This window comes from Vigna unguiculata, chromosome 8 (genome assembly GCF_004118075.2).
Source record: "Vigna unguiculata cultivar IT97K-499-35 chromosome 8, ASM411807v1, whole genome shotgun sequence".
NCBI classification, from domain to species: Eukaryota; Viridiplantae; Streptophyta; class Magnoliopsida; order Fabales; family Fabaceae; genus Vigna; species Vigna unguiculata.
In genome coordinates, this window is record NC_040286.1 from 17,165,428 (window position 1) to 17,189,560 (window position 24,133).

The 24,133-nt window shown below is 31.1% G+C and overlaps 1 protein-coding gene across 1 annotated transcript; it reads right to left on the reverse strand.

Moving 5' to 3' along the window:
- Positions 1 to 6,454: 6,454 nt before the first annotated feature.
- Positions 6,455 to 8,624, reverse strand: LOC114194262 (rust resistance kinase Lr10-like). Its single transcript, XM_028084385.1, has 2 exons — positions 7,824 to 8,624; positions 6,455 to 7,740 (listed from the first exon to the last, which is right to left on the reverse strand). Exons 1-2 carry the CDS (start codon positions 8,491 to 8,493, stop codon positions 6,626 to 6,628), a joined length of 1,785 nt encoding a protein of 594 aa, XP_027940186.1. The 5' UTR covers positions 8,494 to 8,624; the 3' UTR covers positions 6,455 to 6,625.
- Between the last annotated feature and the right edge of the window lie 15,509 nt (positions 8,625 to 24,133).

A 24,133-nucleotide genomic window follows, 5' to 3' on the forward strand; every position in this document is an offset into this window, starting at 1 on the left:
TTACTACTAGCGAGAAAAAAATCCAAAATATCCATAGGATGAAATATTTAATTGTATAATATGAAAATTTATTTTGGATTATTAGACAATCCAATATATATATATATATATATATATATATATAATGTATTGGACAATAACAAAATGTATTATAAGTAGTATATTTTGAATCACATTTGGTCCGAAAATAGATTATGAATTACATAACTTAAAATGTTTTCAAGATTATGAATTTTCAGGTTAGGGAGTTGTTAATATTGTTTTAATATAATTATTGTTTTTGTTTTATGTGATTGTGCAATTATGCCTCTATTTTGCTTCGTTTTTTCACTATTTTCGCATATTATGGGTGTTTTCCTAGAAATCTTCTGGTAGTGGTCATAACTCGCTAGGCAACTCATACATATTTGGCTTAATTTCTGGATTTTTTCAGAAATCACTTGGCGGCCTTGAAGACCTACCAAGCGACGTGTGACTGATTTAGGGTTTTGGGCATTTTTGTTGGTTCTGCGAACAATTGGAATTTTTGGGAAATGCTTTGTTCTGCATAATGAGTGATTAAATGTTGGAATTTGATGAATTGATACATAAGTAACTATGAGTGTGAATTAGGGTTGGAAAGGAATTGGGGGATTTGAGTACAGGGAGGAAATGTTGTATAATTAACAGTGAGAATCCGGGTGTTAGAGTTTTAATTGAATTTGACCGTAACCAAATGCGTGATGGAAAGTGGGTCCTTGAAAATGGAAAAAGGAAAATGGATTTAGGAAAAACTGGGTATTTCGGAGGTGTAAGAGAACTTGGTATTTTTCTTGGAATTGATGTACCGCATGGCGACACATGGCAAGCTACTAAGTGACACTCGGTCACCACCGTCCTTAGTGGTTGGTTATGTGTTGTTGCAAAATGGGGTTTCTGCACTTAGAGTTTAAACTATTCTAATGAGAGATTACTGTGGAATTGGTCCTAAAGGAGATACGAGTAGGTTAAGGCATGGAACTATGTAAAGTAAGGGAGATGGTATGAGTGATTAGATTAAAATGAATAAATTTTAGGTTCTATGGTAAGATGAATAGCCTGTTGTGGCATTAGTTAGATTGCTAGTTAGAATGGTCATAGATCATGATTGTGGTTTGGTTAGAAAAAGGAGTTTTGGCTTGATATTGTTTGTGGATGCATGTGAGTATAAAGTTGTTATATCTGGACTATGATTGAGTTAAGTCTTCATATTGTTTGATGCATTTTAATGTTTTGGATTGCTTGTGGGTGATTGGGTTCTTTGGAACCAAACCCAAAGTGCCAAAACCAGTAGCAGTGACGCTACTGGTATGGCGTCTGGCGATGTGTGGTGGTTGCCACACGTTCTGGAGCGTGATTTTGCCTAGCGACGTGAGTGTTGTGTCAGATGGTTACATGTGCAGAGTTGGACTATGAGGAAGGATTCTACACAGCTTTGGATTGGAATCTTGAGGCGATGACTTGTTGGGGGCCCATTTACTTGTTGTAGCTTGTAATGGGGAGTTAACACATGATCATTCTAGGTTGGAGTCTGATAGTGTGGAATTCTAGTGTGAGTGTGCTAGTTGTAGCTAGTACAGATAATTCACTTGATTTCCCTTCACGATTGTGGCCGATGAGGCTGGTAGTTTGGTGATGAATACGGATTGTGGTCCGTATTGGGGAGCTTCACTCAGTGGCCTGTAGATGGAAGGGCGAGTAGACATTCATGGCAGGAAGTATCAACTAATGTAATCATCAAAGGGTGTAGAATCGGGAGGCGTACATTGGAAGATGTGAATGTTGGGGCCTTAGGATTGTAGTTCTTAGGAGGGTCATGCGTTTAAAGTTATAATTATTGTAGATTGTATTTTATGTTTATTTTTTAGCTCACCCTATCTGCTTGTGTGTAGCGATGATCGTGTAACGTGTTACACGGGAGAAGATATTGTTGTAGGTGAGGATATGGACACTTAGAGTTGGAAAGGGGCTAGCACCGGTGAGTTTTCTTTTTTATGGAATTTTCTTTATAATTTTGTAACAAACACTTTTCACTAGTTTTGTTATTTGCAATCATTGAATGAACTTAATGGTTTGATATTTTGGCGCTTATAATGAAGTTAAATTTTCCCATGTTTTGGGAAAATGTTTTGAATAAATGTAGTCTTTATGATTTCTATTATTAAATTTTATTTAAATAAGTAATATACGACGAGGATGTTACAAACCCCAACAATGAGTGCTCTCCAAAACATAAAATAAGAATAGAGGAGAAGAAGAGAGTTCTCCAAAACCCTCATAGAATCCTAAAAAGGTGGCCACCTCAATTCTGCAACTCATATTTACAAAAATGTCACTTAGGATTGCAGAATTACAAAAAGGCCTCTATAGGCCCAAAATGTTAGCCAATGACATGGACAAACGAATTGGCATGGCGTAGACGTGGCAATGATGTGGGATTGGTGCATCATCATTCTCTTGATGTTCATTAAATGCTTTTTTTAACCTTCAATAAGGAGGATTGGATTACAAAAATCTCTGATGGCGCATATATACTGTCTTCCTTCCGTATTTCAATTGATGAGTTATAGTGTTTTCTTCACATATAGAACATCCTTTATGACCCTTAACATTGTACCCTGGCAAATTACCGTAAGCTAGAAAGTCATTAATGGTGCAAAATAATATTGCATGTATCATGAAAGTCTTAGAAGAAAAAGCATCAAATGTTTCAACCTCATCTACCCACAACATCTTCAAGTCTTCAACCAATGGATTGAGATGAACATCGATGTCATTTCGAAACTGTCTTGGACCAAATATCATCATAGACAAAATCATGTACTTTCTCTTCATTCAAAGTCCAGGAGATAAGTTGTAAATAAATAATATAACGGGCCAGCAACTGTGATTGCTACTTAAATTACCAAATGGATTCATTACATCGGTAGCTAAACCAAAATGAATATTTCTACATTTTTCACCAAACTAGGGAAACTCATGATCAATATTTTTCCATTGCATTGAATCAGCTGGATTACGAAGCAGTTCCTCACATCTTCTCTCATCTGCATGCGATCGAAGGTTTTTAACGTCTTTTGGATTCACAAAAAAAAACGCTTAAGTTTAAGCATGATTGGAAGGTACCATACTACTTTCAAAGCAGGCCCATCCTTCTCTAACCCATCTTTATCTTCATTGTTGTTTTTCCCATTGTACCGTGATAAGCCATACTTCAGACACTTTTTCAATCCTTTAAATTCTTTCCTATAGAGTATGCAATCATTAGAACATGCATGTATCCTTTTATACTCCATACCCATAGAACAAAGAATTTTCTTGGCATCATAGTTGTGAGTGGGTAGTATATTTCCATCTAGAAACATTTCATTCAACAACACCAACTATTCTGTGAAATATTGGTCTACCCATTGACCGCCTTCAAATTCATCAGTCTAAACATCGTTGACCACCTTGTGAAATTAGTTGAACCAACATACAACAAAGTCTATGAATTAGTGGACATTGTCTCATACACATGCGCTTGGGCAAAAGCTCCAACGCTAACATCACATATCATGTCCTCTAATTTGTCTTCTTCAAGTTGATCTTCCATGGTAGAATCCACAACATTTTAAGTTTAGGTGATAGTTAGAAAGTCTATTAATTTGTCGTGCCATGTCCATATTGTATAACTTGGAAGGAAACTATCATATATAAGATGTTCCCTAATTTTGATTGCATTCAACTTTCTCGCGTTCAATTAGTTCACACAAGGACATCTAAACTTCACTTCATCATCACTTCTACCCTCATAACGTTGCACAAATTGTATAAATTCTTCTACTCCTTTCTCATACTCAACATTAATGCATGGTGAATCAATCCAACTTTGATCCATACATGTGTGTGTATGTGTGTGTGTGTGTGTATATATATATATATATATATATATATATATATATATATATATATATATATATATACTAAAATTGTATGAACAATTTCAGTAATCTTTAACAGAATGATCATCTCGTTTTCGTATTTAAGGTGTGAACCTATCCCATTCAAGAAGATTCACTTTCTTTATTTTATTGATACATATTATTTCGAATAAACATATCCAAAATTTCATAAAATTTTGCTAGCATTTGGCATTGGTCTTCAGGTTACACGAAATGAAAATGATTATCAACCACAATCAAATATGCGTCTGAAGATCAATACAAAACACAAAGGACAAATATTCATGAATATTAAGATATGTATATTTAAATATATATGCTCCAATAAACTACTAAAAAGTGATTAATCTTCTTAAACTGTCCAACTGGACAATTCAAGATTGAATACATTTAAATTATTAATATTGTCTCCTTAAAAAAATACATATTCTTTCAAAAGAAAAAACTTGGAGACAGTAAATAATTTTCGTATTCCATCTAAAACAGGAAAGTAAGGCTAACTCCATGCAACAACGATCTCAGATCAAACAAAATAAATTTATTTATTTAAAAATATAAATAGATAAACATACAACAACATAGATTTATTTTAGCATATAATTAAATTAATTTATGTAATATACAAAAAATAAACAATATAATAAACAATTATAGGCTCATAGTAAAATTAAGAACCTGGGAGCGTGAAACGTGAGCTGCAATGGAGGAGAATCAATCGTACTCACACTCCGACAACGAGGAGCAATAGTACGTGAACAATGAAAAAAGTTTAAAGTAAACTCCGATGAAATTGATGCGTACTAACTCCTAAGATCCAAACTAACTTATTTAAAAAGCAAGCAAAGTTGATAATTTTGCATATACCATAATTTTTCATAATTTCAAAAAGCAAGCAAAGTATGCTGCATAGTTCATCATCATCAATCCCATTTTTAAAAACAAACTATTTTCCATCATAAACAATTTCACCTCTACAAGCCAAAAATAATTTACAAACTCAATCTCTATCAAAATACAAACCAATTTTTAGCACATATCATCATAATCTCAAATTCGAGATTGAAAACCCAAGAACGTACGAAAAAACACAAAAAAATGGAGGCAGAACCAAAAATGACCCAAAACGTAAAAATAAATTATACAAAGAAGTGGGATTGAAAGGAGGCAATGGAGGCAGCGGTGGAAGGCTAAAACAAGTGCCTAGTGCGCACTGCAGAAGTGGCTGGACATTGCCCCGGTTCTGCAAATGAAGTGGAAGAAGACACTCAACAATGATCTGATTTGAGGTTTTTAACCCTACAAAGCGTTATTGCCTCAGTTGATTCGAAACTGAGGCATAAAGTAATCATTTGCCTCAGTTAAAACAGAATCGAGGCATATTCTCTTTTAAAATTCTTATTTTTTTAACCCTAGGAAGCTCATATGCCTCGGTTGATAGCAAGCCCGAGGCATAAGACCTCTACTACCTCAGTTATTAAAGGATCGAGGCATATTCCCTCTTGAAATAATAAAAAATTTGAAAATACTGCTACTTAACTGCTTGAGGTGAAATGCAACTGAAGCAAAGAGACTATTATGCCTTGGTTTGGCAGGACCCTAAGCATAAAAGTATGTCATAAATTTCAAAATTCCAAAATAGCGGGAGATGTAATAATTTTGGCAGCTATATGCCTCGGTTAAGATCACAACCGAGACATAAAAATTCACTTTAATTACAAAAATGTCAACATGTCTTTATATGTCTCGATGTAAAAAGTCTAAAATGCACTGGTGTCTATTATAGAATGCATTGGCCTAGTTTCATACAAGTTGTAACTACCCTCAACTGCTAAAATTTACCTTGTTTTTCATGTCTCACAATTAAAGCCATGTTAAGGGGTTCATCAACAACCATATATTCCACTTCCTCTGGTCACTAGTGATGTTAGTCCTATATTACAACCACAACAAATCTTGTAGTCTAGAATTATTATGAAAGAAGACCAACATACTCCAGAAGTTTTGGTACATTTAGAAGGTATTCATATAGAAAATCACTACTAGAAATTCCCATATTACATGGGACTTTTCTTGCAAATTTGTTAAAAAAATTTGTAAGAAAAGACTTTTTTCTGCCATTTTTTCTAAGAATTTTAATTGGCAGATAATTCCTTCGTGGATAATCATTTCCTACAAAATTATAAAATTTGCAAGTATTTTCTACAAAATTTGTTGCGAAAAGTGTTTTATACAAAATATTTTGTGATGCATTCGTTAGTTGGTTATATAGAATCTTAGTAGAAGAGAGAGGATTGGTTGTTGTATTTCTTGTTTTCTTCATTCTCGTCTCTGGTCTCTATAGTTGCTCTCATTGAATAGCAATATTCTTCTTCCATTGTAATAAAATCGTAATGCCATAATACATACAAAGCGTAACCCATGTTTTATTTTTATTTATTGTGTTTTGTTTTGGAGGTGCCCCCATTACAAATTCAGCCAGCCCTGTTAGACTATTTTCTATAGGGACAAATTCCCAAAACTAAAATTGTATTAGTATAATAGCAGAAGCATAAGAAGCAATAAACAAGCAGATTAGAAACCTTAAAAAGGGAACTGCCTTATTGTGTTACAACTTCTTTAAAGTACAAATTTCATTTGATGAAAACCTAAAAGTGACACTTTATTTACTCTTCCATTTCATGAATAATTTCCAACTCGAAATTCTGGTGTCTTGCTTGAACAACTGCATTTGTTCTTGAGGAACCGCTCTTATCAAAAGGAGTAGGTGGTGCAATTAACTTGTCTCCATCTCCTTCAAGCATTTGTACAACAGTTTTCATGGATGGACGGTCCACTGGGTTCCACTGAATGCACCAAAGTCCTATAATGGCAAGTTTCCTTGCAATTTTAACATCTCCCTCCTCCTCAATTGTAACTTCCACGTCTCGTGATTCCACCAAATTATGGATCCACTCAGGGTACAGAACTTGGAAACTTTCCTCCACTGACATATTTGTATTCTTTCTTCCTCCAACCATTTCCAGGAGCAACATTCCATAACTGTAAATGTCAGACTTATAAGACACATTACCAAAGTTTCTTGAGAAAACTTCAGGGGCAATGTAGCCTAAGGTTCCCCTGGCTGCAGTCACAGACACAGTACTTTGATTTTTAGGACACAATTTAGCAAGTCCAAAATCAGTGATCTTTGGATTGAAGTGATCATCTATCAAAACATTGTGAGGATTGATGTCAAAGTGAAGTATTCTATGATCACAACCCAGATGGAGATACTCAATCCCTTTGGCAACACCAAGAGCAATTTGTTGCAACTTCTCCCAACCAAGGAAAACATCCTTGTTGTCTGGTGGAGCCAAGAATCTCTGCAGTGACCCATTTGGGAAGAAATCATAAACAAGAGCACGGTGGAATCCATCAGCACAGAATCCAAGCAAGCGAACAACATTGACATGATGAATTTTACCCATTGTTCCCACTTCGTTAATGAAATCCATTCCATCTCCAACTGCGTCATTGAGTATCTTCACAGCAACGAGAATATCACGGGAGAGCATTCCCTTGAACACTGCTCCATGAGCTCCTTCTCCCAAACTCTCACTAAACCCATTTGTGATTCTCTTAATGTCAGCGTAAGTGAATCTGGTAGGCTTCATTGCCTTGTAATCCTCCAAGAATTTCTCTATCCGAGCTTGGTCTTCTCCTTTCATCTTATAATGGTCATGCACATGAAACAAAGCCTTGGCCAAAAGCAGCACAAGAATGAAACCAGCAATTCCCCCTGTGGGTGTATCTTCTGTTAGACACATTACAAAGAACCACAAACAGAGAAAGAAAACAGGGAAACAAGGATACCGCACATACCTGCTACAATAAGTACAATAGTTGACGTTCGAAGGCCGTTTGTGGGGCAAACGAAACATTCAATTTCACTTTGGGTACCATTCTTGTATCTACATTTACTTCCTTGTGCTTCACAGGAACTGCAATTGGGGTTGGTCCATTCCGCAACCACGATGTTCTTCAAGTAATCCCGTACATACCACTGGACGGAGTAAACCTCACTCAACTTAGTGCACGATACTATCTCAGGATTAAGAAAGTCATCTCCAGAATCAAGTTGCAAAATTGGGCATGACACTGAGTTGCAGCGGAAGAAGGAAACATTCCGGTCCCCATATGATTCGAATTTAAATGGTGAAATAGAGGAATTGCCGAGCTTCATGAGTTCCCTAGGAAGGCAATTTTGAGGGTCGTAGAGTTGGATTTGCTGTGACTTGTAATCTATGTCTTTTACAAGCAAATTTATTGGAACAGAAGGCAGATCCAGCACAGTCTCACCTGCATCGGTACACAGCAGATCGAACCCACGAGGATAGCCCGTGGTGTGATTGAACTTGCTATTTCTGAGGTGAAATGGGAATTGAATGTGGATGCCGCCACACTTTTCCGTGCACCCATTTTTGCATATGGCAGGCTTCCATAGCAGAAACAACAGCGTCAGCAGAAGAGCGAGATTTTGAAAATTTAGCATTGAGTGGTTGCAGAAAATTTAGAAATGCTTTGCATCATTAAGCTTATCTTTAAAGCGTGAGCAAGTTGGAGAAGGAGATAATAGCCGCCGGGTGTAAGTGCAACTGCGATTCCGCGTTGGAAGTAGACAAGTGGACTTGACTTGTTTATCAAAAAATAAATAGTGGATTGACTCGCTTACCAAAACAAAAAAGTGGACTTCACTTTCTTTAATAAAAAAAATATAGTAAAATAATGACTAATTTTGTTTATGATATTTTCAATAACTATCGTCTTCTGTTTTAGACTCGCGCAATAAAAAGTGACAATAAATTTATATCTCATCATCGAATTTATTTTCCTAAACTTGACATTTTTCTGTTAAGTTGATCAAGAAGTGAATATGGGACAAGAGTTCTTTCAATATACATATAACCAAGAAAATATAAGTACACCTGCAAATAGCCACTTAAGTTAATAAAAAGTAATAAAAACATAAAGATATATATAAAAAACCAAATATAGGTCTAGATCCAACTCTTTCAAGTGCAAGCCTTGTTATATTTTTACGTTCTTCTCGAACTATTATGTTAAAAGAGTCTGTGTATTATCATTCAAATATTTTACGTTTATATATAAGCCGTATTCTCTACAACATTAACTAGTTATAGTGACATATTTTATTAACATTTATTAAAACTGTTAATATATATATATATATATATATATAATTACATTTATTTTAAAGATGTTATTATAAAAAATATTAACAATAATATAATCTAATATACAATTGTGAACTAACAAATGATAACTTATTCAATATTTTAATATTTTTGAATCATTTACGTTCAAAATTTTCTTTCTACATGAGGAAAATATGACTACGTATCATCCTTTCAAAATTTTGAAGATTAAAAAATAAATAAAAAAGAAATCACTCTCACATTTTGTTCTCACTCTCTGTGTCCTACACACAGTATCATCTCTTTCAAACTTCTCTCTCTTTTTCAAACATTTTTATCGTCTTTTTTCTCTTTCTCAAACCTCTTCAGCTTTTTCTCTGTCTTTCTCAAACCTCTTCATCTTTTTCTCTCTCTTTCTCAAACCTCTTCAGCTTCTTCATCTGTCTTTGGATCACTCACACACAATACCATGGCGAACACCAAATCTTCAGCTTCATTTCTCTCTTTCTCACTCACACAGAACACCATCTTTCTCATTTTACATACGTCCTTACCATTTTTACTAAACTTCATCTCTGTGTTTCTAACTCAAACATTCATGTCTATGAACTCTTTTTTCTTTTTTACGATTCTTCATCGGTCACGACTAAGAATGAGAACGGTATGTAAACTATTTACTTTTACTCAATTATCGGTTATTTTCAACCTTCTTAATGAAAAAAAAATCATCTTTTTGGTTCTTGCTTTTATGTAACTGATTTTTTCGTTGAACCAAACTTTTTTCTGGTGTAAATGGTTGAAATAAAAAGGTCGAAGACAGGCAAGACTCTCAAACAGCGGAAGCTTTGAACAAGATTTCATTTTTTTGGTTGCAGAATGACCACGATATGTAAAGTATTTATTTTTACTCAACTTTAGGTTATTTTCATCCTTTTCGTCCTCACCTTTTTTACTAAACTTTATCTCTGTGTTTCTGACTCAAACATTCAGATTTGTGAACTCTCTTTCTCTTTTACAATTCTTCACCAGGCACAGCAAAAAATGAGAACGGTGTGTAAAGTATTTACTTTTACTCAACTATCGGTTATTTTCAACCTTCTCAATGAAAAAAAATCATCTTTTTGGTTCTTGCTTTTATCTAACTGATTTTTTCGTTGAACCAAACTTTTTTCTGGTCTAAATGGTTGAAATGAAAAGGTCGAAGACAAAAAAAACTCTCAAACAACGGAAGCTTTGAACAAGATTTGATTTTTTTGGTTGTAGAATGATCACGGTATGTAAAGTATTTATTTTTACTCAACTTTCGGTTATCTTCATCCTTTTCGTCCTCACCTTTTTTACTAAACTTCATCTTTGTGTTTCTGACTCAAACATTTAGATCTGTGAACTCTTTTTTACTTTCTTCTGATCTAAATGGTTGAAATGAAAAGGTCTAAGATAGGCAAGTCTCTCAAAAAGCAGAAAGTTTGAACAAGAATTGAATTTTTTTGGTTGCACAATGACAATGGTATGTGAAGTATTTTTTTACTAAGCTTTCGGTATTTTCATCTTTCTCAATCAAAAAATTTAACTTTTTATTCTTGCTTTTATGCAATAGATTGTTATGTTTTCATCTCCAACACGTATGCAGCTAAATGGTTGAAATGAAAAGGTGTAAGACATGCAAGTCTCTCAAAAAGCAGAAAGTTTGAACAAGAATTGATTTTTTTTGGTTGCACAATGACAGTGGTATGTGAAGTTTTTTTTACTAAGCTTTCAGTTATTTTCATCCTTCTCGATAAAAAAAAATCTACTTTTTATTCATACTTTTATGCAATTGATTTTTGTGTTTTCATCTTCTTAAAGTTTTCTTTAATCTTAAATTTGATTTTGTTTACATCAATGAAAGGTTAGAAAAGATCGACCAGAGACAATAGTACGTAAAGTTTCATTTTTTAATAAAAGTTTGATTTTTTATTCACATCCTTCTTTAACATCTGATAGTTTTTAGTTAATTTTATTAATTTTTCAAAAATAAAGTTAATGAAGCATTTAATCCTTAATTTAGCATTTGACGAGTTTTCATTTTATAATTAATAATTTGGTATTTGTTCTTATGTTATTATTTTTATTTAATAAAGTTTTTTTTATAATTTTTTATTTTACAAGTTTGTTTTTTATAATTTATACTTATTTTTTATAATGTTTATTTCCAAGGAATTGCAATAATTTCGAAGCACGATGACAATTAAGCACTCACTGTTGGAACATGTATGATTTCTCCTATTCTCTTTATATATTTCCAATGTTTGCAATTCTTCATTAACAACTAACAAGCAAGAATCTTCTTTTTTATATTACCAATTTCTTCTCTTACCAGTCTTCTACATCACCACTCTATTATCCTACAATGGAAGCCATGGCCGCTCCACAATCTATTCTTTCTGCAGAACTTATTGGCGGATTCATTACTATGTTTCTGAAAGACCGAGTTTATTTTTCTATTCCTTCACAGTTATAATTTTTATCTTTATATTTATTTCTTTGGAAGACCACATTCATTACTATCTTTAATTTTTATCTCAACTTGCTCATTTGTGAAGGATTTTGGACACATGGACTGACTATTCATAATACGATATGGGAAGGACATTGGTTCACAGTGGACCATTGTTGATTACGAATGTAATGTTCACAATGTTACCTACAACATGGATATTCACACTCCAATGATTACCCAAGGCTGGAATGCCTTAAGATCTTTCTATGCAGATAAGTCAGACAAATTGTTTATGTTAAAATATATTGGAAATTGTTCTTTCCAAATCCAATTCTCTGAACGTTCTTCAGTCTAAAAAATCCAAGACAACTTCCTAAAGAATATTGCCATTCGTCATCCTCTAACTATGTCAAAGTTAATTCATTTTTAAGTTGAACTATCGAGATACTACTGTCAAGCCAGAGACTTGGTTAGATTTTTTTTTTGTGATATTTATTTAAATGCCTTATTAATAAGTAATATCTGTTGACATTATTTTTGCAGGATTTGAAAAAAAGACTTTGTGAGTTATTTTGAAAATAGTGGACTTTCAACTATTGCTCTCCATGGACCAAGGTCTGTTAAGATGGGAGCGGGTTGGAAAAAATTTTGTGCTCTTCATGAACTATCTGCAGATGATCACCGTGAAGTTGTTTTTGAAGGTGAAAGTGAAAAAACAAGCATAAATATCAAAGTTCTCTATCCATTAAATTACTTTTAAAGTTTAGCACATATTTATGTAATTATAATTTAAACTTCTTATATAGATGAAGTTATTCATGTTTTAATTTAAACTTTATATACATGATGTTATGTAGTTATAATTTAAACTTCTTATATAGATGAAATTATGCGTGTTTTAATTTAAACTTTCTATATATGAAGTTATGTGTTTTTTTATTTTCATGTTATATACTTTTTTCAAAGTCATTAATGAAATTGTTAACTTCTTGAATCTAATCATTGAAAATCAGAAGTTATAAATAGTTATAAATAAATGTTAAACATATTTTCAATTAATAATAATTAATTATGTTTCCGTTTAAATTCAAAATGTAAACGTCACTAAAATACATTAAATATTAAGTATTAAATTATTTTTATTAAAATCATTTAACCTAAACATTATAAATCATTTCACGTCAAGTTTAAATATTAAAAATTTAATAAATATGAAATAAATATGAAATATTGCAACGCATTGGAAATGAAATTTATCATTGCTCACGACACTGTGCAACCTCTTTGTTTTACAAAATCCTTTCATATTCCAACGCATTAAAACAAAACTTGCAATTAATGACGAATAAACGTGTCAATCAATATTTTTCATTATTAGTTGCACTGCTCCAGATAATGATCATTAAAGCACTATTATAGATACTTGAACTGCTCCATCATCTCCCACACATTTTCATCATTTATTTGATTCAGATTTAAACATTAAAATAATCCATTAATCAAAACGAAATCGAAATATATGTTACGGTGCAAGTGTGTATAATTTTCTTTCATTATCATTTGCACTGCCTAAGATAATAATCATTACACTGGTTCAATATTTCAACTGCTTCTTTTATTTTTTTCAATACGAAATACGTCTCTTCACATCTTAGACTCCATTTTCGTCCTTCATCTCAAAATTTCTCTTCCCTGTCTCTTCACATCTCAGACTTCATTTTCATCCTTCATCTCTAAATTTCTCTTATCTCTCTCTTCACATCTAACACTTTATTTTCGTCCTTCATCTCAAAATTTCTCTTCTTTGTCTATTCACATTTCACACTTCAGTTACGTCCTTCATCTAAAAATTTCTCTTCTTTGTTTGATCATCATCTGTTTCAACATTCACAGTTCTTCTACATTGCATGACCAACAACCGATTAGTTCTTCGCCATTACATTCGTAAATCATTTTCGCAGATATCATTTGTATAAAGGTATGCATGTTCAAATCCTTTAAACACCATTTCTGTAACTCCATTATGATCTACTTCAATCTTTGTCTGAAAGCTTTTATCTTTTTTATTTATTTCTCAATGAATCACGATTTCTGTGTAAAGTTTTATCTTTTTTATTATTTATTAAAACTTCTATTTTATTTGATATTATCTAATTTTATGTTTTTTTGCAGGATTTGAATTCAGACTTATCTAAATATTTTCGCAATAGTCGGTTATCAGATATTGTGCTTTACGGTCCAAAAGCACAAGTTCCATGCAAGTTGTTGATAAAAGCTAAGTTTGTTAAGATAGGCAGTGGATGGAAAAGGTTTTGTGACCTTCATGGACTAGAGGCAAGATATATAGTTATCTTTGAGGTTGACGGTGAACACACAAACAAGGATGTCAATGTTCTGTTTAATATAAATGAAAATTATCATCACGACCGAAAGCATCCATGAACTATGGTATTTGAATATTTTGAGGACTTTATTGTTGCTATGAATTATTATGTTACTTTATTATGTTATATATATGTTTAAGTCTTTTGATTTTCAACTATATTATTGCCATTTCAAAAAACTATCATTTAATTAAAGACTGCTCCATATTTTTTTCCACATTTCAATATCTTTGCCATTTAATTAATTTCAAACACAAAAATGTCTTATCATTGAGTTTTTATTTTTTTAAAAAGTTTATATAATTTAAAATGTTATTTAACTGTTGAATAAAATCACTTTGAAAAAGTTTTTGATTTTTTGCGCTATTCAAGACATTTTACTTTGCTTCCAACACGTTTGCAGTTACTTAATGTCATACTCAACCGTCAAAAATCTCATTCTCATTTTTTCAATGTTAATAATTTTTAAACTCTGATTTTGAAACTGCGCAATGATATTGTTGTTTACACTGCTCGATATATATTTTAAATCTTGCACCACAATTTTCACTGGTCAAAATTAATGCATAACAACACGTCATATCATTTTAATAAATTAAATTAATAAATTAAGTCGAGCAGATATTTACTTGGTTCTCCAGGAAGTTTGTATCAGTATTCAAATCTTATCTGTTTCGTTGACGTCAATTTTTCTATGCATAAAACTTTCTTTACTTTTTGTACAGTTATCAAAAGTTTTCAACCAAATTACTTTTCATCAGCAACATCAGATTCTTATAAATGATCCTTAACCAAAGGTATGCACTTCATCTATTTTTGTTTACAAAAAATACCAGAAGTTATGCAGTTCATATGTTTTTGTCGACATGATTAGAGTTTGTCCTTCTATTCTCCAATTCTGAAATAACATCTTTTTTCTTCAATCCTTTTTTGTTGAATGCTTTATACACCAATATGAATTTACATATCTACATTGTTTCCACATTAGTGTTACAATTAATGGTTGATTGTAGAATACACCACGCCAACACATTTTACTTTTAAATAATATGTTACATGCTTTTTGTTCAGCATAATTTGTTTGTATTACTTTTCACCTTTTATGTAACCTATGAATACATGCATATGAATATTTAATGGTTTATGACATGAATAACTGATATTTGCAGTTTTCACAAAAACATGTTAGTATGAAATCTGCATTTGTAGGTCAAAAGTATATATTTTTATTAACATCATATGCCTATCACTTTTTCAATAGCTTACAACTCAATGTTTGCAGAGACCTAATTTGTATTTTTGTGCTTTCTTGATTCTTCTACCATTCAAAAGTAAACACTTGACTAACATATCAGCCTTAAGTTTTTCGAGAATTGTCAAATCCATGTTATTATTAAAGCTTACGTTCGTCAACTTACAATTTTTTATGCATTATTTGACCAAAGAGAAAGTTGAAACTCTACATCTGCTTTTAAACTTTTTATTTATTAGTTCTATTAATTTCATCTGAATATAATCTTTTTATCTATAAATATGTATGAGGTCACAAATGTATTTCTCATTTCTTGAGTTTTGATCTTTGTATATCGTTGCTGTGAGTTCAATATGTCTTTCTGTGAAGTTCAAAAGCAAAACCATAAGCTAACTGAAGTTACTCTAGAGAAGGAAAACTGGAATATCATTGTTAGGGTGATACGTTCATGGTTTATTTTCAGATTTCAGTAAACAGAGGTGTCCGTTCTAATGGAGTTGGTTATTCAAGACAAAGAGGTAATATTGCATTTCATTTTTTCCATCAATGTTATGAAGAAAAACTATTTGTAGGTTAAACATATTATTTATATTCATTTTTTGTAGGGAGGTAAAATACACATGTATATTAGACGTACTCTAATTTACAAATTTCAAAATGAAATATTTGAAGGCCATGTTTATGGCATCCAAAATTTCAATGTGGCTCTGAATAATGGAATATACCAAACTACACACCACCCTTATAAGATTAATTTCCAGTTTGGTACAAAAGTTTCTTTGCTTGATACTAAATATTAAACCACAATACACACCTTTGTTGTTATTGACCACCTTTGCTTTATAGTTTTTATATTATGTATTTTTTATTGGTATTAATATATCTTTAATAATTTTTTTAATCATTTGTTGTATTATTATGTAGATATCTTGGGAGTACTGGTAGGAGTTGGCACTAAAACATAATTGCAAGTGGATTGAAAGACAACAAAATTAAATGTCATTGCCATAGAAGCTAATGGGTAATTTAGTTCTAAAATTTACTACATACATTTTTTTTGGGCTGTATGAAAATAATGATGTCACATAACATTTATTGACTTTTTAGGTTTCAAATATAATATACTTTGTTTGGTATTTATGTGGATGAAATGAATGTCTTTCTTTCAAGTGGAGAAGTACAAAATCCTGCAATAATTATAGAGTTTGCTAAAACTAAAACTTTTCAAGGTAAAACGTTTTTATTAGTTTTATACATTTTTTATTACACTATTATCAATGTTAGTCTCACATACACTTTTTTCATTTTAGATAAGGTTCAAGTTCAGAATTGTAAGTTCTGCACTAGGATTAAATACAATGTTGGTTTCAAGGAGGCATCTGAACTCAAATCAAGGTAATACTGTATTTCTTCTTCATTTTATTATAAATAACAAATCTTGGATTATATGTATTATGTAACCTTTTTTTTACTTGATAGAATGTGTGAGAACACTGAATCACCATCTCAAGGATTAACTCAGTTTTCACAAAGTTCCAAACATACTGTTGACGATGACTTCTTAATCTTTATATCTAGGACAAACATACAAGGTCTCAAAGATTGCAAAGAGGTTAGGATATATCAACATTTTAAATTTTGTTGTTTAGATGAATGTTTTGACTATTTTTTTTTTATATTGAAAGGTAACCACTTACATATTGTTTGGAACCATTAAGCATATTTTGGCTGAGGATGATTGGTGGTATACTGCTTGTGTTTGCAACAAAATAGTTTATCCAGATTCTAAGATGTTTTTTTGCGAGTAGTGTAATAAGCATATTATGAAAGTCTTTCCAAGGTAAACTTATTGTGGATTACATTTAATGTCAATTGAAATATGTGATTGTACTTTCCAATTTTTATGATTCATAACTTTTATTCTTTTTACAGATATAGAATCAAAATTCGAGTCATGGACTCATCAGATTCAACCACATTTGTGCTGTTTGATAGGGATGCAACCATCTTTTTAAAGAAATCTTGTGCCGATATGTTTGTAGATTAAAAATGGTAATTATGTTTTAGTATTTACTCATATGTTTGTCAATAAGTTATTGAGGATGTATATGTTGGGAATGGAGAGTTTAGTAGGGAAAAACAACATGTGGTCAATGAGTCCATTATTGATATTGTAGAGGTATACAAAACATCTTAATCTTTTTTATTCATTTTGTATTCTTTTATTCATCTTATTTGGTTTTAACATTTCTTATTCACATTTTTTAAAATAGTTTCATCGATTTGTTGTTTTACAAAAATATTTTTTCTCTTTTTATTTCTATCACCGTTTTCAAATGAATAACAACATTTTTCTTTCAACTAATCTATTTTTTTGTTTTAAAATGTGAATATTTTGAGGTTGTTGGGTTCATTGATCGTGCATTCGCCATTCTTTATGATCATGATCTTGAGCGCTAGTGGACTTTAATGGATGTTGAAGGCAATAGCAATGTTGTGACTTATAACAATAATTTAGAGAAACCGTTGTTAATTGGAGGATGCCCTGATTTAAGGGACCTTTATGAACTACAAGATGACCACAATATTTATTTGAATATGTCGGTCATTCTTGCTTCCAGATCACTGTTTTTCCCAGTAAATGCAAACCTTTGTCTATTGAACGCTTTTTGAAAAGACTTGCGTCAGATAAACCCCTTTTCAAGATCGAAGTTGCATTTTTGCATATTTCTCAATCCATACCAATGCCAGGCTAGCCATCTGGTGAAATTCATTTATATTTGTTATTTATATTTATCTTTTTCTTTATTTATATTTATATTTCATATCTTTTATTATTTTGTAGTTTATATTTAATGTTATTATTTGATTCAATTTGTTAGGATTTGCCAACTGATTTTGGCAATTAGCTTTGTCAAGGAAGATTTAAAAACATTGTTCTTCATGGACCGCGTAAGATAGTCAAATGCAAGCTACTGTTGAGAAATCATCCAAAGAAGTTTAACAAAATTTGAAGTGGCTGGAAGGAATTTTGTACTGCTCATGGATTTGATGCAACTATAGACCTGATGTTTGAAGTTGACCAGATGAAAAACAATCAGAATGTCAAAGTGCTGACATATTGTAATTTTTAATTCATAGTTGATTTTCTTTTCTTTTTTTAACTGCCGAGTAGCAATAGTTTTCTTTTTATGTGTGCTAATTATGTAGTTCATGAAGGCAAACTTTTTTATATTTTCAGCAATGCCTATGTATAGTTTTGTTTTCTATTAATGAAAGTAGTTTGAACTTTTTGTCAGATTCTATGAATGCAAATAAATAGATTAAGATGAAAGTTTAATTAAACATTGAATTAAAGTGAGACATATTATAGTAAAACAATAATAATTTATTTTAGAGCTTATTTTGTTAATGTAAATAAAAAATGTATTAATAACACATTTGTTGTATTCAGAGAATGTTTTTTGGTGTGTTTTATAGAATTATTGTATGATTTTTTTTTATCAAATTTGTTTCATTGATATAATATCAAGAAAGCCATTTGAATTGAACTTTTTGTAATCCAACTATTGAAATTCCTTTGCCATTTATGTTGTGGTAGTCTGCAATCATATTTATTATACTTATGTCTCATATGTATAGAGGTATTTTGTTTTAAGATGTGGAGATTTTGATAATATGTACTCAGATTGACAATTAATCAAATTAAAATTGCTTAATGTTTGACCACAGAATTTTTAACCAAGTTTCTATTATGTTATCCTCTTCGGTGTACTATATATAATACTTGCATAAAAAATACATGTGTTATTGTACCTACATAAAAAAGAAATGTGTTCTTAGCTGCAAAAACAAAAAAAAAACTATGAAAGAATTCATATTTCTATCATTGTTTCTGATATATTAACAATCCACACTGCATGTTGTTTCTATTTTTAATGATTCTCTACTGATAAAAACCTTTTGTAGTCTTACAACTACTTTCTATTACAATTACAAATATTTGTCTTTCCACAATAGTGATTAGAGGTACAATGCCAAAAAAAGTTTAACAAATACATTCATCAATATAGGAATAAAACAATATACACTTTTGCAGCCCTATAGTCAACTTATTTTTGTTTTTGCTTCTTCTTCCATTGTAACCTTTCAAAGTCTTCAAAGTTTTTTTTTTTTCTGAAATGAAGCAAAAAAGATTGTAAAAATGTCAGGCTTAGAAGGAAGATGATGCTACAAAAAAGGTTGCTTGCAAAAAGTAATCAATATTCATGTAAGTTTCTAACATCACATTTCATTCATGTACTTTGAAAACTACTTGAAAAAAGATGTATAATTTGTATTCTAAAATCTTTACAAAGTCTTCATGTCTATGTCTATTTTTTTTGGGTGTTGTAGATTACAAAGAAGAGAACGCAAGAAAAAAAAAAACTAAATATACCAACAATGGTTCTCAAAGTAGCAAAATATCTGGTTTCCTTTTTATAACTAACTTTAAATTTCTTTTCTTCGATTGGAACTTCACAAGACAGATGCATAATGAAATATGTTTCATTTTGTAATGACAGATAAAACAAGTCAATCTGAAAAATTACTAGAAAATGCTATACAGAGGAAGTCAATAGTTGGATCTTAGTAAGTCTTTTGTTTATAACTTAATTTTTTACAAATTCTTCTTATATCAATGAATGAAGTTTTTTTGTTTATTCTGTTACATTCACGTCTTTTACAATAATCATTTTACAGATGTACAAAACAACATGAAAAACATACAAAATATGAATGCAATATTTCAGATAACAATTGGTGAATGATCTTTGTTTGTTCCTCAATAATATGCCTCAAGTCTCATTTAATAAATAATAACATAAGATTCATTTGAATGCAGTGGCTGAAAATAATATATCAAGTTCTTCTAGTACTGTATTTCACAATCAAATCAAAGACAACTTAATCACTTCACAATCTCCAGCTTCTACTATAACATACAACAATACTTTCAGTATATTTCTACATTCATCCTAAGTTCTTATATACCCTTTTTATTCCATGAAGAGTAAGATTTTAAAATTTATATGAATTTGTTTTTTTAGTGAGTACAGTTGTTAACAATAACAAACAGAGAAATAATGGACGAAATAATTACAATGGCAGTGCAGGTAAGTAGGTTTTTATTGATATATATCAATCTTCATAATGATAATGGCAGTGCATGTAAGTAAATTGTTTTAATAATTCTTTTCCATAGGTGCCACATCTGAAGTTGTAAATGATTCCTATTTTGTCTCTAAGAATAAGGTTGTCAAATATCCTTTTCAAGTCATACAATCACTTCAAAACAGATTTTGTCTTGATGATGAAACAACAACAGAACAAAATAATTCAGACACAATAAATGATCTTTCAGCAATAATAACAGATGAAGGTCATTCAAAAATTTAATGCCAAACTTAGTCATGTGAATAACTATATAATTTGAAGCATTAATTTAATGTATGTCATTTGACTACAATTGAACCAGATACTACAAGTACAAACGAATTGTATTGCAAAGCGAAGTTGCAAGGTAAATGAACACCAATTGTACATAATTTGACATGAAATATATGCATTTCATGCTAATGCTTTTTAATGATGTTTAGAACTTCTCAGTATTGGAGAACCTTGCTTGGATTACCAATACTGTAAAGCTCAACTTTGGTATGAAGAAAGAGCAGAAAAATGTAACACCTCAAAGGAAGTTCAATTTTCATTGTGTTGCCAAAAGGGAAAAATGGAACTTCCACTATTAAAAAAACCACCTAATTTGCTTCAAGCTTTGTTAAATGGTGAAGATCATAGAAGCAAACTATTTTTACAGAATATAAGAATATACAATAGCATATTCTCATTTACTTCAATTGGTGGTAAGATAGATGCTTCAATGAACAATGGTTCTGCTCCACCACAATTTTTCTTAATGGACAGAACTATCACCGTATTGGCAGTTTATTGCCACAAGATGGATCAAAGCTAAAGTTTGCACAAATGTACATATATGATACCGAAAATGAAATGAGTAACAAAATGAAGCATTTCAGGTTAGTTAACATGTGCTTTATCTTGCTTAAATTAAATATTAAATATTTAAATACATTTGTTGACATCTATTCTGTTAATTATGTTTTAGGTCAAACTGTAAGGAATCTGTTCTAGATGAATCATTGGTTGCTGATTTGATTAAAATGATTGACAATCATAATGTTCTGGCTAAATCTTTTAGAAGAGTTAGAGATTTGTCACTGCAAAATATGAAATCAGATTTCACCCTAAGACTATTTAGAGCCAGAAACAAAGACCCTAGAGTGTACAACACATCTTCATGTGATGAAAGAGCTGCACTAATAGTTGGTGATTTTGCCAATATAGATGTAGGCAGAGATATAATTGTCAAAAAATGTTCTGGTGAATTGACAAGACTACATGAAACTCACATTGTTTTCATTCCACTGCAATATCCTCTCATGTTTCCATATGGAGAATATGGTTATCAAGAAGATATTTCAATAAGAGAATCTCATTCAAAAAGTAAATCAAGGGTGAGAGTTCGAATTTCTTTGCGAGAATTTATTGCATTCAGAATACAACAAAGATCTACAGAATCTGGTAATATTGTCAATGCATGTCGATTGTTCCAACAGTTTTTGGTTGATTGTTATACAATGGTTGAAGCACAACGGTTGTCTTTCATTAAAGCAATCAAAAGTTAATTCATTGTGACATTCTTAATGGATTACAAGAGGCTGTTAATAGAGGAGAGACAAATCCTTCTTTAATAGAAAGACGTTACCAGATACATGTTCAACAATTGTCAAGATGTTATGGCCATTTATAAAAAATTTGGATATCCTAATTTGTTCATTACTATAACATGCAATATGAATTGGAATGAAATAAGAGAGTTTGTTTTGGCCAAAGGGTTATCCGCTTTAGACAAACATGATATTGTATGTAGGGTCTTCAAAATGAAGCTTGATGAAATGATGATAGATTTTAAAACGAAGGATTTCTTTGGAAAAACCACTACAGATATGTTTTGTATCAAATAATATACATTATATACATATTGATGAAATGAAATTCTTACAACTAATTTCATTCTTTTTTCATATATCCAGGAATGTACATAGTAGAAGTCCAAAGAAGAGGATTACCTCATGCCCATATACTTTTGGGGTTGGATGGAGAAAGCAAATTGAAAAATCCAACTGATATTGATAAAGTAATATCAGCTGAATTGCCCAATGCAGATTTTTACCCCAAATTCAAAAAAGTTGTTTCAAGTTACATGATCCATGGGCCATGCAGACCTGCAAGATATAATTCACCATACATGAAGGAAGGTAGATGTTCTAAATTTTATCCAAAAAAATTCACATCTTCAACTTTAATTGATGAAGAAGGATATCCATGTTATAGAAGACTTGATAATGGTAGATTTGTTGAGAAGAATGGAATTAAGCTTGACAATAGAAGTGTTGTTCCTTACAATCCACCTCTTCTAATGAGGTATCAAACTCACGTCAATACAGAGTATTGCAACAAGACCAATTCAATAATGTATTTGTTCAAATATGTGAACAAAGGTCCTGACAAAGCTACTCTTAAAATAAGCAACAACTCTACAAAATCTAACAAATCAAGCATTATTGATGAGATCAAGAGGTATTACGATTGTAGGTATCTGTCACCATGTGAAGCAGTTTGGCAAATATTTGCTTTTGACATCCATCACAGATGGCCTCTTGTTCAGAGATTGACATTCCATCTTCCTGGCCAATAATCAACTTTGTTTAAAGATAATGATGATATTAATTTGGTCTTCAACACATATGAAAATACTAATACAATGTTTCTAGCTTGTTTTGAGGCTAACAAAATTTGTACAGAAGGAAAATAATTGACTTATTCAAAATTTCCAAGCAAATTTGTGTGGTTTGCTAAAGAAAAAGAATGGAAACCAAGGAAGAAAAGCTACAACATTGGCAGACTTACTTATATTTCTCTTGGTGATATCGCTGTCGTTAGGCGATCAAATTACCACTACTTTAGCAACTTAAGTATTGCCAGTTAGTAGTGAACAAAATAGTTAGGGTTAAGATAACCCTGAGTCGTCTCACAACGAATACGGAATTGATCTCAAATATTTGATTCTTAAAAGTGCAATTAAAACTAGCAACTATAAAAATAGGGGGATTTTGATGTGCAAAGAAAATGACACGGAAGATTGTAAACACAGTAATAGTAAATAGGTCAATTCCACTACTTTTTCTAAATAAGATTCTTCATTGGTTATCTAGAGGTTATTGTTAAATTAATTATTGTTGTTGATTTACAAATCAATCAATGTAAAGACTCAATTCATTTGTTGGCATCCTCACTTTTAATCAAAGTACAATCTCAATTAAAAGTGAGAATTGTTAGATTTTCCATAGTAAATTCAATCAAAGTACAATCTCAATTAATTTGACTATGCCTAATCATGTCTATTCCTTTGTTTCTTCACCAAATAGAAAACTTAATTAATGAAAGTAAAGTCTTGACTAATTTTAGTTAAAGTAATTACCACTAATCAAAGTAAAGTCTCAATTATTGGCAAAAACTTATTTAATCAAATGAAAGTTTCTAAATAAAATCAAAGTAAAGTCTCAATTTAATTTAAAAACCTTTTAACTCATATGATTAGCATGCATGTAGATTTAAAATCATTATTTTCTATTCGATTAAGAAGCAAAGGACATAGATAAACAAAAACCACAACAATAATCAAAATAACAAACACATAAATTCATCTAACCTCAGAATCCAGTTAAGAAATTATAGTG